This window comes from Aspergillus bombycis (genome assembly GCF_001792695.1).
Source record: "Aspergillus bombycis strain NRRL26010 chromosome Unknown contig00005, whole genome shotgun sequence".
Taxonomy (NCBI): Eukaryota; Fungi; Ascomycota; class Eurotiomycetes; order Eurotiales; family Aspergillaceae; genus Aspergillus; species Aspergillus bombycis.
Window position 1 is genome coordinate 335,146 of NW_019170007.1, and position 26,620 is coordinate 361,765.

Below are 26,620 nucleotides of genomic sequence, written 5' to 3' on the forward strand. Positions count from 1 at the left end.
AGTATACCAAAACCAAGAAGGACCTATCGTGGTATTGTCCACGTAGATACTACACATACATGGAAAGCATCTCGAGTTACCTAGGCTATTTAAAACCATTTATCGCCGTACACACGTCACTGAAGGGACAATTGACCATGGGTTGGCTAGTTTTTCTTTTACGTGAGTGGTGGTATGATTGAATGGTGGTCGCCTACTACAACTAAGTAGTACTAGTAGTAGTGTACACTCTCGGTCTCTGACCGGTCCACCCGCACTAACCCAGAACCACTCTCGACTGAATAGAATGGATAGAACCATGGGTGGTGCCTGTCGATAATTACTGATATTGTAAGAAGCTAAGACAAGAACTATCGAGTTGTGTACTCCGTACTATGGACGCCGAATTTAAGTTGGCCACCCCCGTTTATTGTTTGATGGAGCTTATTCTGTGGCGGTTTCTCTCTCTCCTCTTATGCGGGCTTTATCGGTATTGCTCTCAATGCTCCACCAACAAAGGTGTAGTCCCATCTGAGAGCACGCACTCGATGGAGTAGAGGATACGTGGATCTCCCTGTTTCGGGTTCTCCATAACAAATCGCGCGTAACTCAGTTGTTGGTCCATGCGTGCTTTTTAGATTGCCTGGCGGCTTTTTTTTCCCTTTTCCTATTTTTCTTTTTTTTTTTTTTTTTGGATACCTTTCCCATCTTAGCCCCTTAAAGCTAAGATTAATTTACTAGTACTCAGTGTTCTAAATCCTTTCCCACCCCGTCTTCAGCTGTCCAAATGTAATCAGGACTTATAGTGCCTAATAAATATCCTAGGCTCGCTCGGGCGGACTCTTAGTCTCCGATCAATTCCTTGTCTATTTGCTGTGCTTTTGCATCATTAAAAGGACACCCGTGACCTGCTCCCTTCAGCAATATTTGACGCCTCTCCTACCGATTCTTGGCCGGGTCAATACTCCCCCCCACACCTGTTAGAACCCCTGTTCTCTGCACCCTTCACACCAGGGACCTCGATTTATCTAAATTGGATCTTGTATGCTGTCGACGGACTAGCGGCGACTGGGAAATGAAAAGTTTCTCGTGATTGAACCGAACAACTCTCACCGACTCACTGTGGGGAAGGGCACTATTTTGGGGTCGAAAAGTGCGAAACAAAAGCCCAATCCTGGACCAAGGGTGAAGAAGAAAATAAACCAAAGCATATCTATACCCACGTCGACCGGCACCTGAGACGCATTGGGTTACACAAAATCTCGTCCTTCAACGCAGCATTAGAACTTCTCGTTCGACAATCGCCGCCAGTGACAATCACAATTACTGATACAACCGGCTTGCGCACGGCGAAAATTTCAGAACGGAAGCTCAGGTGATCGAAGCTTCTAAGATGCCTCAGCAGACCATGACGATACCCATGCGCACATCGAGTGTAAATGCGGTGTCGAACGGGATGCATATGTCAAATGCTAGCCATGAAGATTTGAGACGCGAATCAGCGTCAAAAGCCCAGAAGATATTGGGTACGACTGAAATTCCTATGCCTCAAGATCAATCCCGGCGAGAAGACAGAAAATCGCGAGGAGCTAGCTTCATGAGAGCCCCGGATATCAAGTCGAAGAAAAGCGGCGGTTTTGCTGCATTCCCTACTCCTACACCTGAGACAACTTTACCACCACCACATCTCCGTGTTCGAGCATCATCTCCGCTGCTCGGGCAGGAATATCGATCACAGGATGCTATGCCACCGTCTATTCCCACGCACTCTAAAAGGGTCCAGCAGTCCGGCTCCTCATCTACACTGTTTTCCTATTTCAATTCCCGCAACTCTACTCTGGACTCTAATCTAAGTCGCAATACGACAAAAGATTCTATAGCGACTGAAGAGAAGAGCTTTCGAGAGCAGCACAATGTCGAGCCACGGTATGGTTTGAAACAACCGAAGGGTCCTATGAAGGAGTCGAAACGGAAAATGCGCCCACCCAGAATAGATCTCTCTCTCCTATTCCCAAAGCCACGAGTGGATGCTGCACCCCTACTGTCACCGCAACGATTGGTGAATTCGCCGTCTGCAATATCAATGACATCTGAGCATCCCGCAGCCAAACCGCAGAATTTTGACAACCCTGAAACTACAAAGAGAGCCACAAAAAGTCCTCCGGGACACAAAATGAAGGGTCATCAAGCCACCGACGTCGCCAATGAGTCTTCACCGATTTATGAGTCAGGCAGCACAAACTGGCTTGATCCATCGCTTGAAAGAACAGTACGCACTAGTGAGATGGATATGGCTTTAAAACGTTATAGCCAATTCCAGAAAGCTCCTCAGCCCAGTGAACCGACCCGATCCAGTCAGTTGCATTTACGACCACGGGATCGTGAACAACTACAAGCAAGTGATACAAAGTCTACAGGGAGCTCTTTGCGAAAGGTCCCATCTAATAGCTCCGCTGGTGGATGGAGCAGGGAACTATACTTGTCTCCCAAATCTTTCTCCCGCCCACACAACAATCGTATTTCTAACTCATCGAACGCACGGCACGCTGACTCACGTGAAAACCCCTCAGCCTACAAGAGTTCAATGTCGAAAAAGAGCAGTAAAAGTACTCTGAAGAATGTGGATCTCAATAAATCGAGTGTGCTTTGTCTTTCATCATCAGAAGACGAAGAGGATGAGGAGGAAGCGCCAGCCAAACATGACAAAAACATAAGAGACAGCGTAACTACCTACGGTGAATTCGATGCTGAGATATGTACAGCTTCTGCGGCACAAACCACGAAAGGAACACTGAGACGAGTTGAGAGACCTTACTCTATGTCTGCTAGTAGCCGTGGGTCTCAGTCTGTCCGTCGACAACAGCAAACTATATTACGAAACCCGTCAATGTCGTCTGCGGGAAGGTCAACCGTTGAAACGAGGAGTCACCGCTCGAGTGGTGTACCCACGATATCAGAACCAGACTTCCTCAATACCGATCCTATGGTTAGCCAAGTACGAAAACCTTCTCAGAGGGCACGTCTCCAGCAGAACCAGCAGAACCGCAGAAGCCGTGTTATAGCCGTGACAAGGCAAGAAGAGCACTTACTCGAAGCAATGAGACAACGAAAAGGAAAAATAACCCCTAGTCTTTTCCATGAAGCTCGTTACCAAGATAACCTCGAGCCCGATAGAAATTCTATGCTCTCGGTGCCTTCGCGGGACTCATTCTACGGGTCCGACATCTCCTTCCTTCGACTCAGCCCTGGACTACCTCCTATTATGGCACGGAAAGACCAAGGTGCAAACCATTTTGATAAGGACGGTTCCATTTCCCAGGGCGCGGCTTCTGATGCAGAACAGAAAACCACTAACTCGAACGCATCCCCTCGAGTTAGCTTGATCTACTCGGAAAGTCTTCCCTCGCCAGCAACCAGTGGAGCTTCCCCATTGACACCAACCCTTCCTATACATCGCTTTTCTCCACTCCCATCACAAAAGCCGCCCCCGCGCAATCCCCCCCCGGCTATACCATCAGTTCAACGGCGACATTCAAGGCGACGTACGGATAGCAGCGAGGCCATCGTTTTAGGCAACGCCGAGGAACGAAAGGAAACAGACGATTTCCCAATTTGGGCCTTGGGGTGGGGAGGTAATGATAATGCCAACCTTACAGCAGTACACTGAAAGTCTGACTGTAACCAATCACATTTCACAACACCCCGGTCCTTACTACTACTAGTAGTAGTACTAGTACTGCCATGAACGAATCACTCATCCGCCATTATACCCCGAGGTCTCGTCATTGATTGACACACCTGCAACACGTCTCACACTTTCCTTACTTCTTAATCTATACACTCCTTATTTCCATCACTATCTCACTCTCTGATCTTTTCTTATCTTGATTGATTTCCCAGCATTCGCTGTTTCATACGTTTCTTTGTCTTTCTTACATACCACACGATGACCGGCTAGACAAAGCCATTTTCTTATACACTGTATTTACTACACACCAGGTTCTTAATGCACAGGAAGAAGGAATAAGCATAGGCTAGTCTAGCTTTCTATGTCTCTATAAACTTTGCCCATGAATTCAAACATAATTCATGATTCTATCTTTATACCACATCTTTTATTTTCGGGTCCGTAGGCTTAAGCATAGTGAAATACATAACCTGTATAGTATACTTGGTGCGGGATCAGCTATTTCCGAGATTTGGCTAGGATGCATTCCAGTGTTTTGTATCCCTTACTTTGCCCTTTTCTTGTCCTTCAGATCGGGCACCTTAGTCGAGAGGCACGGAAGTCATGGCCCACTCGGGCATTGGGAAGCATATTTTGATTATGAATTCAGGCTCAGCCACTCTATGCGTCCAAGCTCAGCTTCACTGCCCAACTAAGCTAGTCACAAGTCAAAAGCTCTCACTCGATAGGGTTCTACTTGCAACAGCTCTTGCATGTTTGACGATCTCGGAATGCAATAGAGTCAATCTGTGAAGTTTATATTTCAAAACGAAATTCATCTAGAAGGGCCACTCGTATATGCAAGGGAACAAGTGCATGTGGTCTCATGGAACAGAAAGCAAAAAGAATAAGAGGTGGAGAGAGGATACAAAAAAGGTCGCGTGAGCTCTATGGATGATAGATGACGGGCTGATATATTTAGATCCACTAGGAGTCACTGTTTCATTGGCACGTAGAAATAGTGTTGAGCAGACAACTTATGGTCCCGAGTCCCGTGGGTATGGCCTGTGAACTAAACCTAGATCCAGTTTGCAGATAATACTTAGCTCCCGAAACAACCAAGGAAATAACAGGCGTTCGATCGAGGCCTTGGGTATCCTGGGATCCATCCATTTTAGGGGGAAACTAAAAAAATAAAGTAAGAGTCATAGGTACTTTGTTGGAAAGCTTATACCCGGCACAATTTCTCGAGGACAAGTCCCTGCCGGTGCTTTGTACATGGATAGGCATACGTTGTTGTGCTGAATCTCGATCTTGTGTACTCCGTACAGGAATAACGTCAAGGGTCCATCGCGATCTATCGGGTCGATAGGTCGATACGACGAGGGTGGCTTGAGTTAGTAGTAGTTACAGAAATTAGCAGTCGAGGCGTGTCGACCCAAAGGGGCACTGCATCCTACCCAATTGAAGGATGTTTCTAGGCAGCTGACGTCAGAGTGCCTTCGAATGGGTCCGAAAAGCAAAGTCGATGCAAATCCAAGGACTTAATTCCATGGAATGAAAATCAAATGGCTGAAAAGAAGGAAAACTAAACCAACCACTAGAGTTGGACTCCACACCGCTAAAACTAGTTAAGCGCCGCATCACGTTCAACATGAAGGAATACGAATTGCCATAACCCGACCCCAGATCTTCCTTTTTATTAGTAACGGCTCGTAAGCCTCTCAGCTCAGATCCCCTTTCATCCTAGGTCCACGCTTTGTTTTCTTTCCTCTTTGTCTCCTGCCAACCACCCCCTTATCTCACCGTGAGTTATTCACACCGGAGTTGAGCTCCACCTGTGTCCTATTTTGTGCGAACGCGCAAAGGACCTTCTCTAACTCGGTCGTGCGACGATTCCCGTCTAACGACTCAGAGCGCACAAGTCGCATGTAACACTCTCGGCAACCATCAGACGAACTGCCCCTGTCGACTTGCGGATAGAACTCTCGAGAAAAGGGGTCTATATTAATTGATTGCCTGTCCCATTCTGTCATTGACCCGGAGGAACAGACCGAATCTCGCCTGAGGAAATACCGACCTTGCGAAACTATCAACATGGGAGAAAGCGCACAACGCCCGTCTTCAGCGCCGGGGCAAGTTGGGAAGAACTTTTCATGGATTCTGGTAATGCTCTTGGCGTCCCAGCATCCGCAGCATGGCTGCGCGATTATGTCCATTCCTGGCTGACTGTATGTTCTCGTTGGCTACAGTTAACTGCACAGTACACTACGTTTGTGCTGGTATGTTGCCCAACTTTTTTAGTAACCTCGGAAATAGACCGTTAATCTATCGCTTTCTACATAGTTATTACATTACTCCCGGGTAATGCCGCCAACTAATGGCAAGCGATATCTCACGTCTACCGCGGTCTTTTTCAACGAGGTTGTCAAACTTGCCATCTCTCTTACCATAGCATTATACGAAGTTTCCAAAACGGCGCCCCCATCAGTTCCTGCAACATCTCTTTTCTTCTCCCTCACGTCTGCTGTTTTCTCTGGCGACAGTTGGAAGCTCGCAATCCCCGCCAGCCTCTATACACTTGCGAATTCATTACAATACGTCGCTCTCTCGAATTTGCAGGCCGCACCCTTCCAAGTAACATACCAGCTGAAACTTATCGCGACCGCCATCTTTAGCGTGATTTTACTGAACAGGAGCATTTCACTGCGCAGGTGGGGTTTACTGTTGCTCTTGCTGGTGGGTGTTGGGCTTGTGCAGATACCCATTAGCAGTACCGGGGATGTTTCTCTCCAAGATGAGGCAGCCGCCCACCATGCCTTTCCGCGGTCGCTGGAAGAATGGAAGGCGGCCAAGCTGGATCGGCCAAATCTCCATAAACGTTCGGCAACGTATGAGGGTATTGAAGAGGATATGATGACCGCCTTTCCGCGAATGAATGCAGTTGTTGGTCTCCTAGCGACTCTTGGCGCGTGCGTCGCATCTAGCCTTGCCGGTGTATATTTCGAAAAGGTACTGAAGGATAGTGCGAAGTCGACCTCGCTTTGGGTCCGCAACGTCCAGCTGGCCGTATACTCTGTATTCCCTGCATTGTTCATCGGTGTTGTCTTCTTGGACGGCGAAAAGATTGCTGCCAACGGCTTCTTTGGGGGGTATAATTGGGCCGTGTGGTCTACCGTGGTTGCTCAAGCAATCGGAGGAATTGCAACATCTTTCTGTATTGGCCATGCATACCGAGATGCAAAAAATGTTGCTACTGCTACTAGCATCTTTCTCACTACGTTAGGAAGCATCTGGCTCTTTGAGTTTGAGTTAACTGGTAATGTACGTGCTGTGTAGCTTTTTCTTTGAAGATACTCCATGGAATCTAACATAGGCTGACCGGCCCCTTACAGTTTATTCTCGGAACGTTTGCAGTGCTTGTGGCTACCTATCTTTGCGAAGACCCAAGTTCGGCTTCCAGTACCAGCAAGCGCCAGGGACCTCGACCGCCACCGATTCGTATTGATCAGTATGAGAAAGACTCCAAAAGTGATGATGTTTCGCCCGTGTCCCCTCCGCCGAACGAGTTTTCCATTAAACTCCCCGGAACGCCGTTCCTTTCTGATGCCGGCCTGTCGACCTCTAGGCCTACGTCACCAGGGCATGTTAGGGTTAATGCAGCCCGGACCGCCAGCGGTGGTTATTTCGATAAGCAGCTACGAGACCAGTGATTTGACGATACGGATACGAACTCAGATTTGCATGCAGTGTGTATATTACGCTTTGCGTTTGGACCAAGTCCTAAGGGAAGTAAATAAGCATGGATAGAAGCGAAGCTTTTCTTGTTTCATCTTGAATATCAACATCTCTCTTGTGCATGTGACTTTTGTTTCTGTTCTGCTCCCTCCCCTTCATCTCTTCATTTCTTCATTTCTTTCCCTCCCATCTTCACCCCTTTCTAAAAAAGAGACTATTGAACGTCATGTTATATGTTTTAGTATATATTTGATCACCTTGACTAGGCGTTTAGCTGTTTAGCAATGTATAAGTGTATATCGCCCTGAGGCTCTGGAAATACCCCTGACAGAGACCACTTGCGCCAATCAAACTGTCATACTGCTCATTTTCTGGGTAGCTTCCACGTGCATCCATGTTAGTCTTTCTATGATTGGAGCAGGTGACATATTCTCCCGCCTGTACTACTTAGTAGTAGTAATTAAGTAACCGTTCAATCTCTTTCCATCAGTTTATCTACTACTCTTCCCTGCTTACTAGCGGTCGTCTTATCACCATGCGAAGAAAAAATCACTCGTCCTTTGCCGCGTCACGCCAGGGTACTTCATATAGACGCATTGCCGGCACTCAGCTCCGTACACCCATCCGTTCCAATGTACGCACTGCTCTTGATCAAAGATGCAGCGAAGGGGCTCGAAACTTGTCATCTCTAGGCGGATCTCGCAGAGAAGGGCTTCCTGCCAGTACACCCGGACCAGAGGCACTATGTCGTGATGACGACTTGCTGTTTGATGCATTCGGTAAGTAAGCTTAACAGATATTACATTGACTATATAACTAGGATAGAGACTAAATGCAGTGGATTAAGATTTGGAATTGCTTGCACAATCAGATGAAACGGCGCGGACTCGACAGTCTATCTTCTCAACTGCAGACAGTCATTTGTGCACGCGCGAGGTATCGCAGAATGGCGCACCAGCTCTAGTCTCTCGATATTTCTGCGGTAGGTCTTCCGTCTTTGCGAACTAAGTTTAATGGTAATACCTCTATCTTTTGCGCTGACAAACATGATTCAGAAACCTCTCATAACACACCGCATCAAAGCGTGGCATCTAGTTCCTCAGACATTGAAACCAGGTCTCCTTCTAGTCCCCTGCTCAGGCTACAAGTTGGGAGAACCCGGCCATACGTGGCACAAGATAGTGGCTCCAAAAGGCGCCACCAAGATCATCAGTTTCGGTCTGAAGAATGTGAAAGATCACACGTTGCTGCGACTCTAGAACAAAGGACGCCGTTTCAGGACATACCTGTATTAATTCGAGGAATCGTTCTTGTGTCTGTGCATGAGCTCCCTGATAAGTATCGGTCACTGTTCCATTTTCCTGCCTTTAACGCGATTCAATCCAAATGCTTCCAGCCTGTTTACAAAAGGGACGACAACATTGTGCTTGCTGCTCCTACTGGGAGTGGCAAAACAGTTGTTATGGAGTTGGCAATATGTCGTTTACTTAATAATCTGAAGGATGAGAGGTTCAAGGTCATTTATCAAGCACCCACAAAGTCACTTTGCTCAGAAAGGTTCCGTGACTGGAACAGAAAGTTCCACTCATTAGGCCTTCAATGTGCTGAGTTGACCGGCGACACTGATTATACACAGATGAGGATCGTCCAGAACAGCCAGATAATTATAACGACGCCCGAAAAATGGGATAGTGTGACACGGAAATGGAAGGACCACGCACGTTTGATGCAGCTAGTGAAACTCTTCTTAATTGATGAAGTTCACATTCTCAAGGAGAGCCGCGGAGCAACATTAGAAGCTGTCGTGTCACGCATGAAAACGATCGGGTCCAATGTACGGTTTGTTGCACTAAGCGCTACCATTCCAAATTCTGAGGATATTGCAACATGGCTCGGCAAGAATGCAACGAACCAACATGTTCCAGCACACAGGGAGCATTTTGGAGAAGAGTTTCGTCCCGTTAGGCTGCAGAGATTTGTATACGGTTACCAGTCCCACGGAAATGACTTCGCATTCGACAAGATGTGCAGTTCGAAGTAAGTAGGCACACCCAATTCCTGGTTTTCTCTGACCGCGAATGATAGACTTCCTGATGTACTTGCGATGCATTCTTGCAGAAAGCCCATCATGATCTTCTGCTGCACGAGGAACTCATCTGTAGCTACGGCAAAGGAACTTGCTCGGCTGTGGTCAATGTCCAACCCGCCAGCTCGGCTATGGAAAGGATCAAGCACATCACTTGAATTCAATAATGTAGACTTGAAGAGTACGAAATGAATTCAATGGTTGCTAAAAATACGCGGTTGCTGATACGATTTGTTCAAGTTACGAGTGCTGCAGGTGTCGCATTTCATCACGCTGGCCTGAATCCCGGAGACAGACAGACAATCGAAAATGGCTTCTTACAAGGCCAAATCAACATAATATGTTGCACATCCACGCTCGCAGTTGGTGTGAACCTCCCGTGTCACCTTGTGATTATCAAAAATACCGTCGGATGGCTAGACGGCGGCTGCAAAGAATATTCGGATCTCGAAATTATGCAGATGCTTGGTCGTGCTGGAAGACCTCAGTTTGACAACGACGCAGTCGCCGTTATCTTAACCAGAAAAGAACGCGTCAACTATTATGAACGGCTCGTCTCAGGCTCTGAAAGCCTTGAAAGTTGCTTACATTTGAACCTAATTGATCATCTGAACGCTGAAATTGGGTTAGGTAATGTCACAAGTGTTGAATCTGGTATAAGATGGCTTGCTGGCACCTTTTTATTCGTGAGGCTCAGACGGAACCCAACATATTATCAGCTAAGGGAAGGTGCCAATAGGGAAGATGAGGACGAGATGCTTCGCCAAATTTGTGAGAAAGACATCAAACTTCTTCAAGAGAGTAACTTAGTCTCCACTGGACGTCTTAGATCCACACAATTTGGTGATGCAATGGCGCGTTATTACGTGCGATTCGAGACGATGAAGACTTTCCTCACATTAAAGCACCACTCCACTATGTCTCAAATCGTAAGCGGCATACATCTGAGCCATGATACAAGCTAACAAAAGATTTCCCAGCTCTCCGTGATTTCTCAGGCAGAAGAGTTCCGTGATATCCGTATCAAGGCAGGTGAGAAGTCGCTGTACAAAGAGATCAACCGCGGAACTGGCATAATGTTTCCGATAAAAGTGGATATAGCACTGCCTGCCCATAAAGTATCACTACTCATCCAGTCTGAGCTGGGTGTGGTGGAGTTTCCAGATGACGAACAATTCCAAAAGCACAAGTTTGCGTTCCAGCAAGACAAAGGTTTTGTATTTTCACACGTTAATCGGCTTATTCGATGCATCATAGACTGTCAGATTGCTCTCGAGGATTCAATTGCTACTAGAAACGCCTTGGAGCTTGCAAGAAGTTTCGGAGCTAAAGTGTGGGATAGATCTCCATTTCAGATGAAGCAAATTGAACAAATTGGTGTCGTCGCGGTTAGAAAATTAGCAGCCGCTGGAATAACCAGTATTGAAGCTCTAGAGTGCGCAGAGCCTCAACAGATTGACATGATCTTGAGCAAAAATCCTCCCTTTGGGTTGAAACTTCTAGGGCGTCTTTTGGAGTTTCCTAAGTTACGCGTGTCTGTCAAGATGATAAAAAAGGTATGGATCTGATATCGCCGTCAAGAGCTTGACTCACACACCAGTAGGAGGTGAAACACGGTAACCCAGTGAGAGTTCATTTTAAAGCCGAGGTCGCATTCATGAATGAGAAATGCCCAACAACTTTCCAGAGGCGTCCTGTACATGTCTGTTTCTTAGCGGAGACCTCTAATAGTTTGATGATCGATTTCCGGCGTATGAGGTTGGTTGAAAGAGTCCAAGTCTTTCATTTTTATTTTTTCAAAGCTAACATCGAACCAGCGCCAGTAAAATCCACAGTATCCAGGAGATACCGTTGCACGTAGAAATGGGAAGCCCAGATCAGCACATTACGTGCTATGCTATGTGTGATGACATTGGTATGCAGTTGGTTCCCAACAAGATTAACCAGTCTGTACTGCTGACTTCTTACAGCCGGGACTTTGAGATCAGCAGAATTGAGGCCTGCCCTCCCAGCTTCGCTATTTCCCTTTTATTCAAGTAAGGACTCGGACGAGACGAGCCAGAAGCACATGATGAATATGTCACGCCCACGTAGCAACACTTCTTTGCGGGTCAAACCCAATAAAGAATACAATCTAGATAGTTTCGGCAGTGATGACTCGCTTTTCAATGACCTTTTGGAAACTGGTTTGATCCCTCGTCTTTTCCCCTTCGTGCAGTGACTTAGTAAGAAATTTTATGAGCAGGAAATGCCGCAGATTGGACAGCCATGGATCATATAACATCTCTAGCGAGTGGGAATAAATCACAGGAAACCCCGAGCAAGAAGAGCAAAAGATCCAAGGAGGCAAAGGATGCACACAAAGTGGAAGAGCCAACCCAGCTTAGAAATGGCAGATGGAGCTGCAACCATAGGTGCAAGGACAAAACAATGTATCTTTTCTTCCCTCCCCGCTCCTTCTGGATGCGAGAATTAACTGGTTCCTAGGTGCAAGCACCTTTGTTGCCGGGAAGGGCTTGAGAAACCCCCAAGGCTGAACAGAAAGTACTCTACTGGGGGGATAGACCGCTCGAACGGACTCAGTCAATTGACTCTATCTGCAAGTATCACCAAGAACAGCACGAACATGAATAATCCCGGTAAACCACGGGTTCAGAAGGACAGTATGCCTGACAATGAGTCTCAAGAAATGCTACAAAAGCCCTCACAAGAAGCAGAGATAGATTTGAGAGATGCTGTTTCTGAAGACCCAATATGTCCTGGTTTTAATACTAAGGACTCGTCAAGCGACTATGGAGATGACAGCTTCAGTGATTTGCCTTCACCGACTGATTTGCTTCTTGGCCACACTACTGGATTGACAGACAGAAATGATCAGACCACCAGTAAAGAGACGTGCTTAGAGAAAAATTTCAAAACAAAGGACGATTGGATTTACACAGATGAGCAATGGTTTACAATATCACCCTCGCTTCCTGACTCGCTTTTGCAAGGCAAAGATGTAACCGCTACTGAGGTCGCAGGGATATTCAGGGAATCTGTGGGCGAACCAAGGACAAGCAGTTCAAATGGCGATCAAGGAGTCAAGTATGACAACCAAACTACTGAGATAAGAGAGATTGAACACCTTGGGAAAAAGCGAAGGCGCTCTTTGGCTTCTGGGGACAAAGCTTACGATAAGAGAATCACGAAGAAACATATAGACAACCCAGCCACTGAGAGTTCTGCAAGTCAAAGCCAATACCGCAGTGATGACACATCAAGTGGCTACAATCAGAATCCTCAGTCTTGTGAACTCACTCATTCACTTGAAATCTGGGATGATATTGATCCGACTCTGCTAGACGAGTTCAAAGACATTGTTAGCTTCTTCTAGAGTGGAAGCCAGACTAATGGGTAGTACCCAGTGCTAATCATTACCAAGGGTTGGAGAGACCTACTAGTACCCACTGACCTGAGATATTGCTACATATCCCTTATATATATTATAGTGTATCGTTAAGCTCTCCCCTGTACTGGTGCATCCCTGACTACCTATCATTAACCTGTGTTTGTGTCTATCTTTTTCGAGATTGTGATAAGGAGATCACTTAGGGGAAACCCACGGTATCTCAATTATGTCATATAAACAGTGCATGTTCAAGCAGTGAATTGAAGATAAACTCCGTTAAGTCCAGTCTGCATGGCAACAAAGGTACAATGTTTCAGTATCACGTCTCGTCACAGGACAACTTTGTCCCGCCTTCTTCCGTATTTAGCACACACACTTTCTCTGGTATCACCGCGAGCCTATGCTTAAAAGGTTACATTATCTCATTTTAATACTTTCAATGTAGCTTTCTTGTTCAAACTACTTCTTCCTTGATAGAGGATTATCAGGTATTGTCACCCCATTGCTGATTGTTATTGTTTGTTCTCTTTTTGCTTTGTCCTTGTCTCCTTGTCCGCTATGTTCTGCTTAACGTAGGACAACAGTTACATCCCTACTATACTTGTTTATGTGAGCCTATGTCTTGTATAAAGCCTCTACGCGATATGTTTCTACTTCATACTTGATGTGTAGGGAGATTCCCATGTTACTCGAAACAGCCATGTCTTGCCTGACTGGAAACCCGTCCCTTTTATCAACATATCCGTCTTTTATATACAATTCTTTGCAGCGTTAAAAGATATGGTTTGTCCCCTGATATCATTGGAAGCTAATACCCATCATGAAGAAAGATCTGTATCGACGGCATACCATGCAATCATGGGGAAGTTGAACTATTCAGCGGTGAGGCCCCTGCCTTATATGCTCCATATCGTGTTCTTGAAGCCAAATACTGAGACCAGGTGGCTATTAGAGAAAAATTGACGGCGAGAAGTTCGCACGGGTCCTCTCCAGAGACCTGGTAAGTTCCATCGTACAAAATATGAACAAGTCTAGTAACACAGGCTGATACGCATCCAGAGAAAGCGACTGCCAGATGGGCCCGGCTTTAAAGCTGCAGCGCGGGATCCTACTTTAGAGATCGACATTTCAAACAAGAAGCTGACAGACAAAGATCTCTCTCTGTTCATCGATGATCTCCTTGAATGTATTAGGGAGGATCTTGCAAAAGTGATTGAGTTCCATCTTCAGGGAAACAGCCTCACCGTTAAATCTCTACCGAAGCTGGGCGAGGTAGTTGCGCTAAACGCAGGCGAGATGAGGGAGCTTGATATCTCGAACAACAATATTAGTATCAGTCCGAACCTTGACGATAAGGCAATGTGGTGCAGCTTCCTCCACTCCTTCAAGAATTGTTATATGCTCAAGAAGCTCGATCTTGGGGGTAACCCTCTGGGGCCTGTGGGATTGGAAAATTTTGCTTGTGTTTACATCAAAAGTGACCTTCACTTCCTCGAGGATGATGCTAATGTCATTGTCGAGCATAAGCATGAAGAGAGGCCCTCCATTGAAGACCCAGTTGCCGTAAAGCCCACAGCTGGGAAGGAGAACGAACGCAACACGAGGGGTAGTCGCCTTGGAAAGTCACCAAGCAAGGGGAAAAAGGCTTTGAGACAAACTTCTGGTAAGTACAAACCACCTGAACAACGACATTGAGCAGACAAACGCTCATTGCCTTATCCAGGCCAGCCCAAATCTAACCCCGTTAAAGGAACGGCCCCTGACGACCTCAAACGCTTCGCATGTACCCGCGGCCTTCGCTCGATTGCCTACCTCATCTTGTCCAACGTTCACATGGCAAAGAGTGGCACGGTGCACCTTGCGAGTATGCTGAGCCTGCAAAAGACTTCAGAGCAGCTCTTAAAATTCCTCCCTGGGGGCAAATCCCTAGTCTTACCTGAAACCGCACACAACAAGAGCATTGTCTGGCTTCCCAACGACACTCTTCCTCAAATAGCGAGCGAGTTCCTCGAAAAGGCCGAAGCCATTAACGAGATCAAAGTTCACATTGACTCGGATAGTGAACTTTCAAATGACGACGAGGACCAGGGACTTGCCAGTACCATCATTATTGAGCCGAACGCAGAGCCCAATCACAAAATCGACACTGCTGCACAGAGGGAGTTGCAGAACAAAAAGAACATCGCATACGTCAGACTCACTAAGCGTGTTCGTATGGAAGCACTGTATGATGAAGGTGTGCGTGACACAGACCTTTGGATCACTGCTCTGCGAATGATGAATGTGTCCCGAATCCTCCTTTGGCAAGGTAAGGACAACGTTGTTGGCTCCCCACACAAGGAACAGGACCAGCATGAAGAAGATGACGACGACAGAGACGATCCCAATCCTTCCGCAGTCCACATTGAAGACATCGCTCAGCAATTTGAAGCACTGGAAACAACAGACCATCCCAGTTCCCCTGAATCACCTTTTTCCCCCGTTGAGATCCATGTCACAGAGCCTGACCGCATGGGCCCTTTCCATCCCGGCACAGACTCATTCAATACCAATTTTCCCATCCTTCATTCATCCACCACTGCTGCCGAGAGTGTTGAGACTCCGCCTACCAGAAACGATGAAGAAGAACACATTGTCACCGCAAGAAACAAGTTGACTCCATCACCACAACCTGCCCGCTCTGGAAAGGGCAGCACCCGCGCTGCATCCAGATCCCGAGTCCTCCGCAAGAAAAAGGAGACCTGGCGCTTTGGCTTTACGCTCGATATTTGGCGCAGAATCATCGCTGGTGCGGTCGGCGCGGAAGGTATTCTGGGCTTTGAACAGCAGACTCAGATCATGCGTTATGGCACTGATAGGAAGACTCTTAAGGACGAGATGGGTATTACAGGTCTTGAGGATCACCAACAGATCTGGAGGATCTTGGAGAAGAATAATTGCTTCGTTTATAGTCCTTTGTAGGGCTGACACGGGCAACCATCTGGTACATACAGTTTCTATGAGAAGCTAAGGTGGGCTACATAATCCGAACTTCGCTCAACAAAGGGGAGGAAGATTAAGAAAAAAAAAAAAAAAAAAACAGAGAAAATAATCCGACAAAGAGGTAAAAGGAAGAAGTCTCGGCGAGACAGGACTAAATGGTTAGAAAGGATGTCTTGGTAACATGCTTGGTGGTGATTAACCATATGGATTCGAATAAGGTGTCCATCATACATTCATTCAGCATAGGGACTAATCATACTATCTGACGTATTGCTTGATTCATAAACCCTGACACCTATAACACATAGCTATACTAGGTTTAGAGGTGTTAAACCTGTCTGAAAAGTAGCTCACATGATCACAAGTCCACGGTGAATCCAAGTCTCAACAAAAGGAGAAAGAGAAGAAAGCCAGGCTACTTCGAAACACAGACAAATTTACTCAAGTTTACCACTCTCTCAGACAACTCAGTCAAGCTTCCCCAGGTCATAATATCGGTCGTGGTAATATCAGCTCCAAGTTCTTTTACCAACCAGCTTCTGAGCTCCATTGCGATAATTGAATCTACTTCATTGCCCTTAATGGACTTCACTGAGTCGATATCATCTTCCGAATAGTTTATCAAGTAGGCCAATTGCTTTTGAATGACGTCCAGCGTGAACGCTGCTGCGATCTCTCTGTTTTGTGCGGCGCTAAGTAAAGCCGAAGGACTGTAATCCTTGTCATGCTCTGTCTGTTGGTGCTCCTGGGGGTCACTGGTATCTCGAAGATGAGTAAATAAAGGGTACTTCATGTATGCAGGAATTGGTACGCGCCGATAATGAAATGTTGCTTCTGGAACTAGCCCATAAGCTAATTGGCATGTCGTCTCTGTCAATGAATTGCAAGGATCAATGCAATACTCCACAAGAGCATGAATCTCTTCCTCCTCAATCTGCTCAGTGGAACTTTTAAAGTGCCGTGTAAGAGACTCGGGGAGTTCGACGGAATAACCGACTGTGGTAACGTAGCTAAGATCTATGCTAGCTGCCCGTTGTCCGTTCTTAACGAGATGCCTGGCGAAAACATCCTGAAACGTGTTCCCAGCGGCATAGTTAGCTTGGCCACGGTTACCAATAATCCCACAGACAGATGCTATCATGATGAAGAAGCTTAGTGGTCTGGGAAGTGCTTCATATAAGTTGAGAGATCCGATAATTTTTGGTTCTGTTGCTGCCTGCCAATTCTCGTACGTCATCGTTTCGAAGATCACATCCTAAGGATAGTTTAGTCTCTAAAAAGGAAACATACTATAATTTAGTATGATACTCACTTCAACAACCATGGAACACTGTATGCATCCTTTAATTGGGGGCAACTTTTCTCTGCACTCAGTGAAAACAGACGTGAGCTGAGACTTCTTAGTGATGTCGGCTTTGAAGATCCGATACTCGCATCCATGTCGCGCTATGAACGAGGTCATCTCTTCGACTTTCCTGTTAACCCGGCCTGAGCGGGATAAGAAAACAATGTGCCTTGCTCCTCGCGAAGCCATCCACTCAGCCAGGCTCCGACCAACACCACCCAGCCCACCAGCCAAGACGTATGTAGCATTTGCATCAAGAGCATACGGAGGTGCAATCATAGGAGCCACTGGGATGATGTCATTATCAGAGGGCTGAAACACGATTTTGCCCATGTTCTGTCCGGATCGCAATTGCTTGAAACCGTGTTCAAGCTGTGCAAAGCTTAGCACGGTCAGTGGCTGAGATGAATGTATCTTTCCTTGATTCCATGATGAAACGACCTCTTCTAAAATGTTCTTTATAACATCTGGTTTGTACTCCATGATGACAGTCAACTCGACCCCAGTTATGCTGGCACTTCGAAGAAACGGCGACATGTTGAACTTGTCTGCAATTAGGTCTATGTTACCGATCTCGACAAACCGGCCAAACGGCGCAATACACTCCCAAGATCGCCGAAGAACTTCGCCATGACGGGAATTCAAAATCATATCAACGCCTTGATTCTTCGTCAGCCTCATGACTCCTGTGGCGAAGCTCAGCTCCCTGCTAGAGAAGATATGATCTTCGGCAATCCCGTAACCCTTCATCAGAAGCTCCTTCTTGACCTTGCTAGAAACTGTCGCGAATACCTCTGCGCCGAGTGACTTGGCATACTGGATCGCAGCTTGGCCAACACCCCCTGCTGCTGCATGTATGAGGACCCTCTCGCCTGCCCTCAATAACCCTGCATGTTTTAAGGAGTAGATGGCAGTACTGAAAGCCGTTGGTAGCGCAGCTGCAACACCCATCGACATCCCGCTTGGCATCACCGCAATAAACCTATGATCAACTCGAACGTAATTTCCGAAGGCAGTCTTACCCGGGCCAGTCATGAATAATACACGATCGCCAGGTTCTAGATCCTCCACTTCTGCGCCAATCCTGGTCACTACTCCTGCTCCTTCTTGGCCAAAGCTGTCATCACTCATCCGCATTGCAGAGCGGACGTCCCTGAAGTTCAGCCCTACTGCTGCTATTTGTATTTCAACCTCAAACACCTCGATGGTAGGTGGAGATGTGTCTATTTCCCAATGCAATTTATGCAGTGGGCCTAGTGTTGGGTTATGCAGGACGACCGAATGACGTATGTCTTTCCAAGTCACCATCTCCGGGGCGGCCTTTGTGAATCTCGAGTGAAGAAATTTATCGGCTTCAAGGCATTTTGTGAGGCGTAATGCATATACAATGCTATCTTGGAAACAGTACTCCTCATTCTGGGGTGCGTGTAGAGAAGGTAGAAGTTGGTTTGATGCAATACAGGAGATTGCTTGAATAATTCGAGTTGCTGCTGTACCATCGTCCCTAATGGCTAAGGTCGCTAGGCATATATTATCCATATCTCTCTCCCATCGAATAGTTCTGATCAGTCCCGTGCTGATGCTAAATTGAGGTTCTGTAACCGGGTCGCCTGTGATCCAGAGCAAACGTTGGCAGCTGCTTAGAGCATTACGTAGTTTGAGGAAGTTGCTTTTCGATAGATGGCACAGGACAGGGTGCTTCACCTCGAGTAGAAAGATACATAATCTTCCTGACAAATCAATATCGTCCAGGTCAGAAAGTCCACACTCCAGGATATCACTGGCCTCTGTGTCCTGTATCAGGACTTGTTTCAATTCCATTCCAAGATACATTGGCTGCACTTTTTCATGGGCGTAAACCAGAGCCATTTTTGAACAACCTGCACTTGTTGGACAACCGGTACTAATGGAAGCTGACCCCACCATTGTTAACCGGTCAGCAGGACTTAGTTCGTTAGTGATGGAACTGCCGTTTGACTGACTTTTTTCCAACAAAGTCATGATAGGCTCCCAATCAAGCGTGTAGGAGCTCTGTCTATTGTTGTTTACTTCTGAATCCCAGCTCCTGAGTGCTGATACAGCACCCGTTATTGACATTAGCCCTTTATCAGTAGCATTATCCCAAACATGTATATCCATTTCGTAATTCCCATTATGCTTGTGATTTACTCGCGCATGGGAGCGCAATGGAGGTGTGTTGTTAGAATTATTCTTGGCAGATACCCATACCTCTTTGAGGGATGTTCCGACCATCAGACGACTCAATGCTTGCTTGCCATGAAGGTCAAGTACACTAGCAAACCCCAAGCATATACTCGAGTCAATTGTAATAGGATGAATAGTATATGGCTTTATGTAGCCTTGGGGCATGAGAGCAGCAAAACCCGGAACCTGCACCGTGCCGAAAGCTTCTCCAAGGTTGTTACCACTAACAGATACATCCTGAAGTAGCCTGAACTGGGGTCCAAAGGTTAACCCCGTTGATTTGAGAGTTTCATACATCCTCAGGACGTCCATTGGCGTTTGGCATGTCTTGGCAGCCTGCTCAAGCAACAGATCCCAGGCCCGAGTTGCCTCACGGCCCTCACGTCCATTGCCAACTGGCTCGTTTGATTCTTCATACTCAACCATTATTTGACCAATACAATTCTCACGCCACGCTTTATGCTCTGAGTCATACGATGTGACTTGAAATTGTTGCCATACGCCAGAACCCCCAGGGTTGGTTGTATGAACAGGGGAGAGGCATAGGTTAATCTCAATGCCTTCTTTAGTGTCAGGGATAATCAGCATGGAATTGAAGGATACGTCTCTTAATCTAAACCCAGAAACCTTAGAGTCTGGGTATACGATCTGTTTTGAAGCTTCTATGGCCATTGTAACATATGCTGACCCGGGAAATATACACCGGGCTTCGATCTATAGAAGAAAGTTAAAATAGCAGATTAGAGATGATCATAAACTAACCATGTGATCCTTGAGCCATGGATTCTCGTATATACTGATAAAATGCCGCCACCTAGGGCAGTAAGGATTCCAATCCATCACTGGTGCTCCCAATAAACTATGTCTTGAGAACCTGGAAAGTCGGACGTTTCGGCTCAGCCGGTCTTCATGAATCATTCGCTCGCGATGAGTGAATGGGTATGCAGGCGTGTTGACAATCATTTCTCGTTTGCGAATTGTGGGAGTATCAGGTTCATTAGCTCTTAAGATGTCCACCGGAACGCCTTCGCAGCTCAGTTCACCAACTGTAGTAAGTATAGTCTCTATTTCATTACCATGACGCACGAGGAGGCTCTTGTGGCGGACTTCAGCTCCCAATATATCTCGGATCCCATGTTTCAAAGCAGGATGAGGTCCTACCTCTATCACTATCATATTGAGGAAAGTTCCCTTACCGATCATCTCATGGCGCACAGAATTCAGAGCATTCGTAAACCGGACGGGTGATGTCAGATTTCGGACCCAGTAAGTTTCATCGAGATGTTCTGGACCGATGATCGCACCAGTAACTGACGAGAACATTTGGATATCGCTGGACACGCCGTGACTTTTGTTTATTGGAAGATTGGTAATTAAACGCAGATATTCGTTGGCGACTTCCTGCATTAGTTCAGAGTGGTAGGCGTTCTGAACAGGCAACTTCCGAGCAAAAACACCTAAGCTATCTAGGAGTTGCTTCATCTCATCAATCAGCTTCTGATCTCCGGAAAGCGTATTGTTCTTCCGGCTGTTATAGCAGGCAATGACCAATTCACCGGAAGACTGTTTCTGAACTCGATGAATATAGGGAGATAGGTGCTCTTCTTCAAGGCCAGCAACAAGCATCGAGCCGCTGCGTGTGGTTCTGGAAGAAACATAGCCGCGATAGTATGCTATCTGCCACGCTGCTTCGCGGGTGATGTATCCGGCGCAGTAAGCTGCAGATATTTCTCCAGAGCTGTGCCCAATTACAATCCTCGGAAAGATATCCCAGCTAGCAAGGAGATCGACAAGCGCGATCTGTATAGCAACACACGCAGGCTGAGACATAGAGGAGTTGTCAATCAATATATTGTCCCCGCGCACAAGTTCCTCTAGCAACATCCATGGGCTTCCTAGCTTCTTCATGTACTTTGTAGCATCATTGAGTGATTCTTTAAAGACAGTGTATACAAGAAGCTGCACTCCCATTCTGGCATACTGTGCCCCTTGTCCGTTGAAAACGAACACAATCTTAGGAGCCATCAAAGGAGAAGGGCTATCCGGCAGACGTGTGACATCCGAAAGTCTATAAATCAGTTCCGATAAGGAGCCAGCGACGATGAAACTGTTCCAACAAAGTTTTGAGCGTCTTTCGGACAATGTATATGCGAGGTCTCTCAGAAATTCAGCAATTTCCATGGGGGTAGATTGGGAACGTGACTTCATATTAGTTAGATATTCCGACATCAGTCGTTTCAAGGCATCCCGGTCGAACGCGGAGAAGATAAACAAATTCTTCCCTAAAGAAAGGCAATTATCTCGATCTGAGCAATCTCGACGTAACTCGGGGCGACTTTCCTTAGTGACCCCATTGTAGCTTACACTATGACTAGTTGAGGCTTTACTAAACTGGGTTTGAGAACACTGCTCTAATTTAGCAACCAAATGATCGATTTCATTCTTCATCGGTATACCCATGCGGGTGTTATGGGCGGCAGAAACTCCTTTGGCTTTCAGAAAGTGATGTGCATCACTCAGAATGCAGTGAGCATTTGTGCCTCCAAAACCAAACGAGTTCACCGATATCTGACGGGGACCTGCTGTAGGCTAAGGCATATATTTTGCTGGGAATGCCAGGTTCAATCGTTTTGCCTGGGTTTCGGGGTTGATAATCTCCAAATTGACATTTTGTGGAATAATCCCTGACTCAAGGACTAGGATAGACTTGATTATTCCTGCGATGCCGGCAACCGACTCAAGATGGCCAATTCCAGATTTGAGGGAACCAACATACAATGGTAGACTCCTTTTGACTGAATTGAAAGCTCCTGCAATTGCTCTTGATTCTGTTACATCTCCGGCGACTGTCCCTGTACCATGAGCCTCGACAAAACTCGTGTCGTTCGGGTCCAGTCCTGCAATATGATATGCCTCCTGGATTAACCTTTCTTGGGCTACTTCACTAGGAAGAGAGATTCCAGGAGTGTGTCCGTCTTGATTAGCTGCTGTTCCACGTATTATCGCACGTATGGTGTCACAGTCTCGAATGGCAGCTGGTAAGGGCTTTATGATGATAGTACCGACACCTTCGGCTCTAGCATATCCCTCGGCTCTATGATCGAATGAAAAACATCTTCCTTTCGAACCCAGGAAACCACCGTGGTTCAGAGTGGTAAACTCCTGAGGGCAGCCGAGATAATTAACACCACTAGCTATTGCCTGAGCATCGAAGCCATGAAGAGTTAGTAAAAGATCTACAACAAGCTGTGATGAAGATGTTGTACCATTTCACACTCGCCTAGCTTCAAACTTTGAGCTGCCAGATGAACAGTCACGAGACCTCCAGAGCAAGCAGTATCGACGTATATGCTAGGTCCCTTGAGATTGAAAGACCAGCTCACTCGATTGGCAACACAGCTGTCATGGGTGCCGGTCACCTGGTGATTGCACGTGGTTCCAGGATCAATGTTGGATGAGATCAGATGGTCGTGCGATGATCCTGCCACGAACACTGCTGTCTTTGAGGAAGCTGCTTGGTCGAGGCGGATACCAGCGTTCTCAAGTGCATGGTAAACGTTTTCTAGCAACAACCGCTGCCGAGGATCCATGCTCAGTAGCTCAGCCCTGGTGATGTTGAAAAATGGGGCATCAAAATAAGCAGGGTCTTCGGACAAAAAATGAGCTTCCTTCGTGCGAAACTGGAATAACAGTAATGTCTGTCAGTGATATTTAACCAAAAGCTTCACCAGGGAGAGCTGGACAGACCGTGCCAGGGTGGTTCACATCAGGATGGTAATATCCATCAGCATTGATGCGATCTTTAGGGAAAGGAGTAGCAGATTGACGACCTCTCAGTAAGAGTTTCCAGAAGCCTTCCGTATCAGAGGCTTCTTGGGGAAAGCGGTTGGCCACCCCGATTATTGCTAACGGCATGCTATCAGGCATGTTGTTGACCTGTTGGCTTTATCCAGAAGGCACGGAGTCAAGTACAAAAAATGATACAGGAATTGAAGACATACAAGTGGACACTTTCCTTTCAAGTAGGGGCTTCTCTGAAATTCATTGGGAGGGTGTACTGTCTCTCTAAGGAGTATGCACAATTCAAATATATGCGATGATATTGGGGGTGTTGCCCAATGGCTCATTGTGAAACTGATAGCATAGGATTGAAACCAATCTATGTGTATGGTTCCCCAACAATTCCCTGGAATTAAGGGCTTCGTTCTTACTAGAGCCATGACCATCCGTGGAATCTCCTCTAGAAAAGGAAACACCAATCTCATCACATACGCACAGAAGGGCAAAGAAATTGCAAAATAGGAAATAGCACTCATGATCTATTATCCGGAAGAAAAGGATTGCTAAGACCATTTCTCTTGTAGGTAGTAGCTACTAGCGGCTACATTACTGCTGCTTTTATAAGGACAGCACGTGAGTGCTCCGTGAGTTCACCTGTGCACTCTTTCCCTAAGACAGTGACTGTATTTGAATTAAATTGGATAGGGGACAAGAGATGGAAAAATCCGTTCAGGTCTCAGATGGGAAGTCAATATCCCTCTTTATGCATACTACTATAGAAGTACTTTATGGAGTGTACCCAGATTCAGTGAGGGCAGCCAGATTGCATTCGCTTATATGTTGTACAAGATTATATTCTTATATCTTCATTTCAGAGCCAGGAATACCCAGTGATGGTCAGTTTATCTTGGGATCGCGCCCGGAGCAATCCGGGGTCGCTCAGGACATGGACTGTTGTGAGGTCCAGTAAAAGGACAAGCCTTTCGAGTGGATCTAAGCTATTGAACTCACCTAACGACCGGTTCTAAGCCCCTAAAAATCAAGAAAACAGAGCCAAAACTAGGAAAGAAACTGGAATCAGTGGGAGATTTAAGTTGAAGCAAATGGCTCAGGATTCCCCGTTAACCCTTGCACGTGATCCTTGGTATCATTGCTACTAGTCGGACCACGGTTTTCATTCGAATTGGCTTCCCTAGAAGCTCCTGAACTCTGAATTCTGCTCACAGGTGCCTCCTTTCTTGTTCCAATTAATGACGAACATGATGCGCGCCAAAAGAACCAACACACAGCCCTTAGAAGATGCCTCTACTGCCCCCGCAACCTTCAATGATGGCCTCCCCCTCCCAAAGCTGATCGCCTTTGATCTGGATTACACTCTGTGGCCATTCTGGGTGGATACACATGTCAGCGCACCGATCAAACCACGAGATAATAATTCCCGGTGTACCGACAGGTTTGTATATCCTTTGCACAATGAAGAATACCATGCGTTCGAAGTACTCACGGTTCTTCATGCGACAGGTGGAATGAGTCGTTCGCCTTCTACCCCGCTGTATCAGCGATCATCTATGCCTGCAAAACTCACTCGATTCCGCTAGCTCTGGCTTCCCGGACCCATACTCCCGACCTTGCTCGGGACATGCTCAAGGCTCTTCACATTATTCCAACTTTCTCTGATAACCCCGCAGCTAAGGCGAAATCAGTCCGTGCCTTAGATTATTTTACATACGTTCAGATTTTTCCGGCGAACAAGACACAACATTTCTCGAAGATTCACCAGGCTAGCGGAATCAACTACGAGGACATGCTCTTCTTCGATGATGAGGCGCGCAATCGAAACGTTGAGACAGAGCTTGGGGTCACATTTTGCCTCGTTCGAGACGGTATGACCAAAGAAGAGGTTGATAGAGGTGTCTGGGCATGGCGTAAAAGGAACGGAATCAAGCCTACCGCACTAAACGAAGATAATGGCGAGCCGGCGAATTGAATAGACTATCCGGAGAATGAGCGTTGGCATTGGCATTGGTTTTCATGACTAAACTTTTTATGAAGATACCCAGATGGGATGATGAGATAATCGCTATGTATATAGATATAGAAACTAGATCTTTCAAGTCTTGATATGAGTCCATATAAATATCTAAAGAATGAACTAGAGAAGCGTCACAAAATTCCATTATTGTAAATCTCACGGAGATAAAGGCATCAAATCTCGGAGTTATTCCCGAGCTCCGCAACTCCAATTAAGCTTAGTTTCGATTTAATGGAATCAATTAAATCATTCAATCAACCCGCATATCGACCTTAACAAAACACAACAACAAGCACATACCAATTGAGACCAACCTTCATAATGGACCCTCGTCAAAGCCAAGTTCACCTCAAACCACCACCATCCCAACACGTTCGCCCTTCAGCATCGGCCTCATCCTCACCAGCCCCGACTCCCCGCGCCCCCGTAACGGCACATCCTACCACAACAGTCGCAGACACAGTCATACTCCACGGCACGCATCCGATCTCAATAGGCGCAGGAACGATAGTCCATCCCCGCGCCAAAATCTACTCTTACGAAGGACCCATCGTTATCGGCGAGAACTGTATTATCAGTGAGAAAAGCACCATCGGCACCGCACCCACCCAGCCTCCCTCGCTTCTCAGAGAATCGCACACAACAAACGGATTGCCCATCCGTATATCCTCATGTGTTACCATTGGACCGCTAGCCACGATCTTACCTGGGACACATATTCACTCTGCTGTTACAATTGAAGCACTCGCGACCATCAATCGGCGCGTGTCGATAGGCGCACATTCGAAGATCTGCTCGGGATGCGAGGTTTCAAACAATGTGAAGATACGAGACTGGACTGTCGTGTGGGGTTCTGGAGCTGGCTTTGGGCAGAGAAGACGCACACGTGCGACGGAGAAAATGAGTTCGGCAACGGCTGCAACACAGGGGATCCAGGCGCTAGAAGGGAGAGTTATCGAGGATGCGAGATTGATGGTATTGCAGAAGGAGAGAGAGGCTCTTGTTAGACTTATTGGATCCGGAGGGGGTGGAAGGAGAAGGTGAATCTGGTGGCCCGTCGATTTGCTTGGGTATGCAGGCTCAAGGCACGCATATGATCTGTTACTTTTTTGCTTTTTTTTTTGCCCCTCAAGTGCGCTTTATACCCTGATAGATTCTAATGAAATATGTTTTCTTGGCTACAGAAGAGGACTTCTGTGCGTAAGTATTCAGTCGCTAGAAGATATAGATTGTACACTACATCCACCTGCCGAACCATGCAGTCACAAAGTATAATATTAGATGAAATAAACAAAGGAAATCAATAAGTCTTTTTCTGACGACCGTTCTCCCCAAAGAGGGCATATAAATGATTTAGAATGTTCGTAGACGCTTTAGTCCTTAGGCAAACAAATTCAGGCGTAAAGGTACAGAAA

The 26,620-nt window shown here is 46.5% G+C and overlaps 9 protein-coding genes across 9 annotated transcripts; 7 read left to right on the plus strand and 2 right to left on the minus strand.

The window, feature by feature from the left end:
• Window positions 1-1,372: 1,372 nt before the first annotated feature.
• Window positions 1,373-3,646, plus strand: ABOM_001345 (uncharacterized protein; the record flags this gene model as incomplete). The annotated part of the gene is made up of 1 exon (XM_022528475.1): window positions 1,373-3,646. One exon carries the CDS (start codon window positions 1,373-1,375, stop codon window positions 3,644-3,646), a length of 2,274 nt encoding a protein of 757 aa, XP_022393744.1.
• A 2,367-nt stretch (window positions 3,647-6,013) lies between these two features.
• Window positions 6,014-7,359, plus strand: ABOM_001346 (putative UDP-galactose transporter; the record flags this gene model as incomplete). Its single annotated transcript, XM_022528476.1, has 2 exons — window positions 6,014-6,970; window positions 7,042-7,359. The coding sequence occupies 2 exons, from the start codon at window positions 6,014-6,016 to the stop codon at window positions 7,357-7,359; spliced, it is 1,275 nt and encodes a 424-aa protein (XP_022393732.1).
• A 560-nt stretch (window positions 7,360-7,919) lies between these two features.
• On the plus strand, window positions 7,920-11,691 carry ABOM_001347 (putative DEAD/DEAH box DNA helicase (Mer3); the record flags this gene model as incomplete). The annotated part of the gene is made up of 8 exons (XM_022528477.1): window positions 7,920-8,163; window positions 8,371-9,421; window positions 9,470-9,651; window positions 9,711-10,399; window positions 10,451-11,026; window positions 11,074-11,228; window positions 11,288-11,385; window positions 11,441-11,691. 8 exons carry the CDS (start codon window positions 7,920-7,922, stop codon window positions 11,689-11,691), a joined length of 3,246 nt encoding a protein of 1,081 aa, XP_022393731.1.
• A 405-nt stretch (window positions 11,692-12,096) lies between these two features.
• ABOM_001348 (uncharacterized protein) lies at window positions 12,097-12,846 on the plus strand (the record flags this gene model as incomplete). Its single annotated transcript, XM_022528478.1, has 1 exon — window positions 12,097-12,846. One exon carries the CDS (start codon window positions 12,097-12,099, stop codon window positions 12,844-12,846), a length of 750 nt encoding a protein of 249 aa, XP_022393734.1.
• Window positions 12,847-13,719: 873 nt separating this feature from the next.
• On the plus strand, window positions 13,720-15,822 carry ABOM_001349 (uncharacterized protein; the record flags this gene model as incomplete). The annotated part of the gene is made up of 4 exons (XM_022528479.1): window positions 13,720-13,743; window positions 13,814-13,861; window positions 13,921-14,524; window positions 14,585-15,822. 4 exons carry the CDS (start codon window positions 13,720-13,722, stop codon window positions 15,820-15,822), a joined length of 1,914 nt encoding a protein of 637 aa, XP_022393733.1.
• A 436-nt stretch (window positions 15,823-16,258) lies between these two features.
• On the minus strand, window positions 16,259-21,574 carry ABOM_001350 (uncharacterized protein; the record flags this gene model as incomplete). Its single annotated transcript, XM_022528480.1, has 3 exons — window positions 16,259-17,098; window positions 17,156-20,107; window positions 20,156-21,574. The coding sequence occupies 3 exons, from the start codon at window positions 21,572-21,574 to the stop codon at window positions 16,259-16,261; spliced, it is 5,211 nt and encodes a 1,736-aa protein (XP_022393795.1).
• Window positions 21,575-21,982: 408 nt separating this feature from the next.
• Window positions 21,983-23,320, minus strand: ABOM_001351 (beta-ketoacyl [acyl carrier protein] synthase domain-containing protein; the record flags this gene model as incomplete). Its single annotated transcript, XM_022528481.1, has 3 exons — window positions 21,983-22,594; window positions 22,660-23,073; window positions 23,141-23,320. The coding sequence occupies 3 exons, from the start codon at window positions 23,318-23,320 to the stop codon at window positions 21,983-21,985; spliced, it is 1,206 nt and encodes a 401-aa protein (XP_022393757.1).
• A 1,112-nt stretch (window positions 23,321-24,432) lies between these two features.
• ABOM_001352 (Mg-dependent acid phosphatase) lies at window positions 24,433-25,160 on the plus strand (the record flags this gene model as incomplete). Its single annotated transcript, XM_022528482.1, has 2 exons — window positions 24,433-24,626; window positions 24,695-25,160. 2 exons carry the CDS (start codon window positions 24,433-24,435, stop codon window positions 25,158-25,160), a joined length of 660 nt encoding a protein of 219 aa, XP_022393758.1.
• Window positions 25,161-25,526: 366 nt separating this feature from the next.
• Window positions 25,527-26,249, plus strand: ABOM_001353 (transferase hexapeptide domain protein; the record flags this gene model as incomplete). The annotated part of the gene is made up of 1 exon (XM_022528483.1): window positions 25,527-26,249. The coding sequence occupies one exon, from the start codon at window positions 25,527-25,529 to the stop codon at window positions 26,247-26,249; it is 723 nt and encodes a 240-aa protein (XP_022393759.1).
• Between the last annotated feature and the right edge of the window lie 371 nt (window positions 26,250-26,620).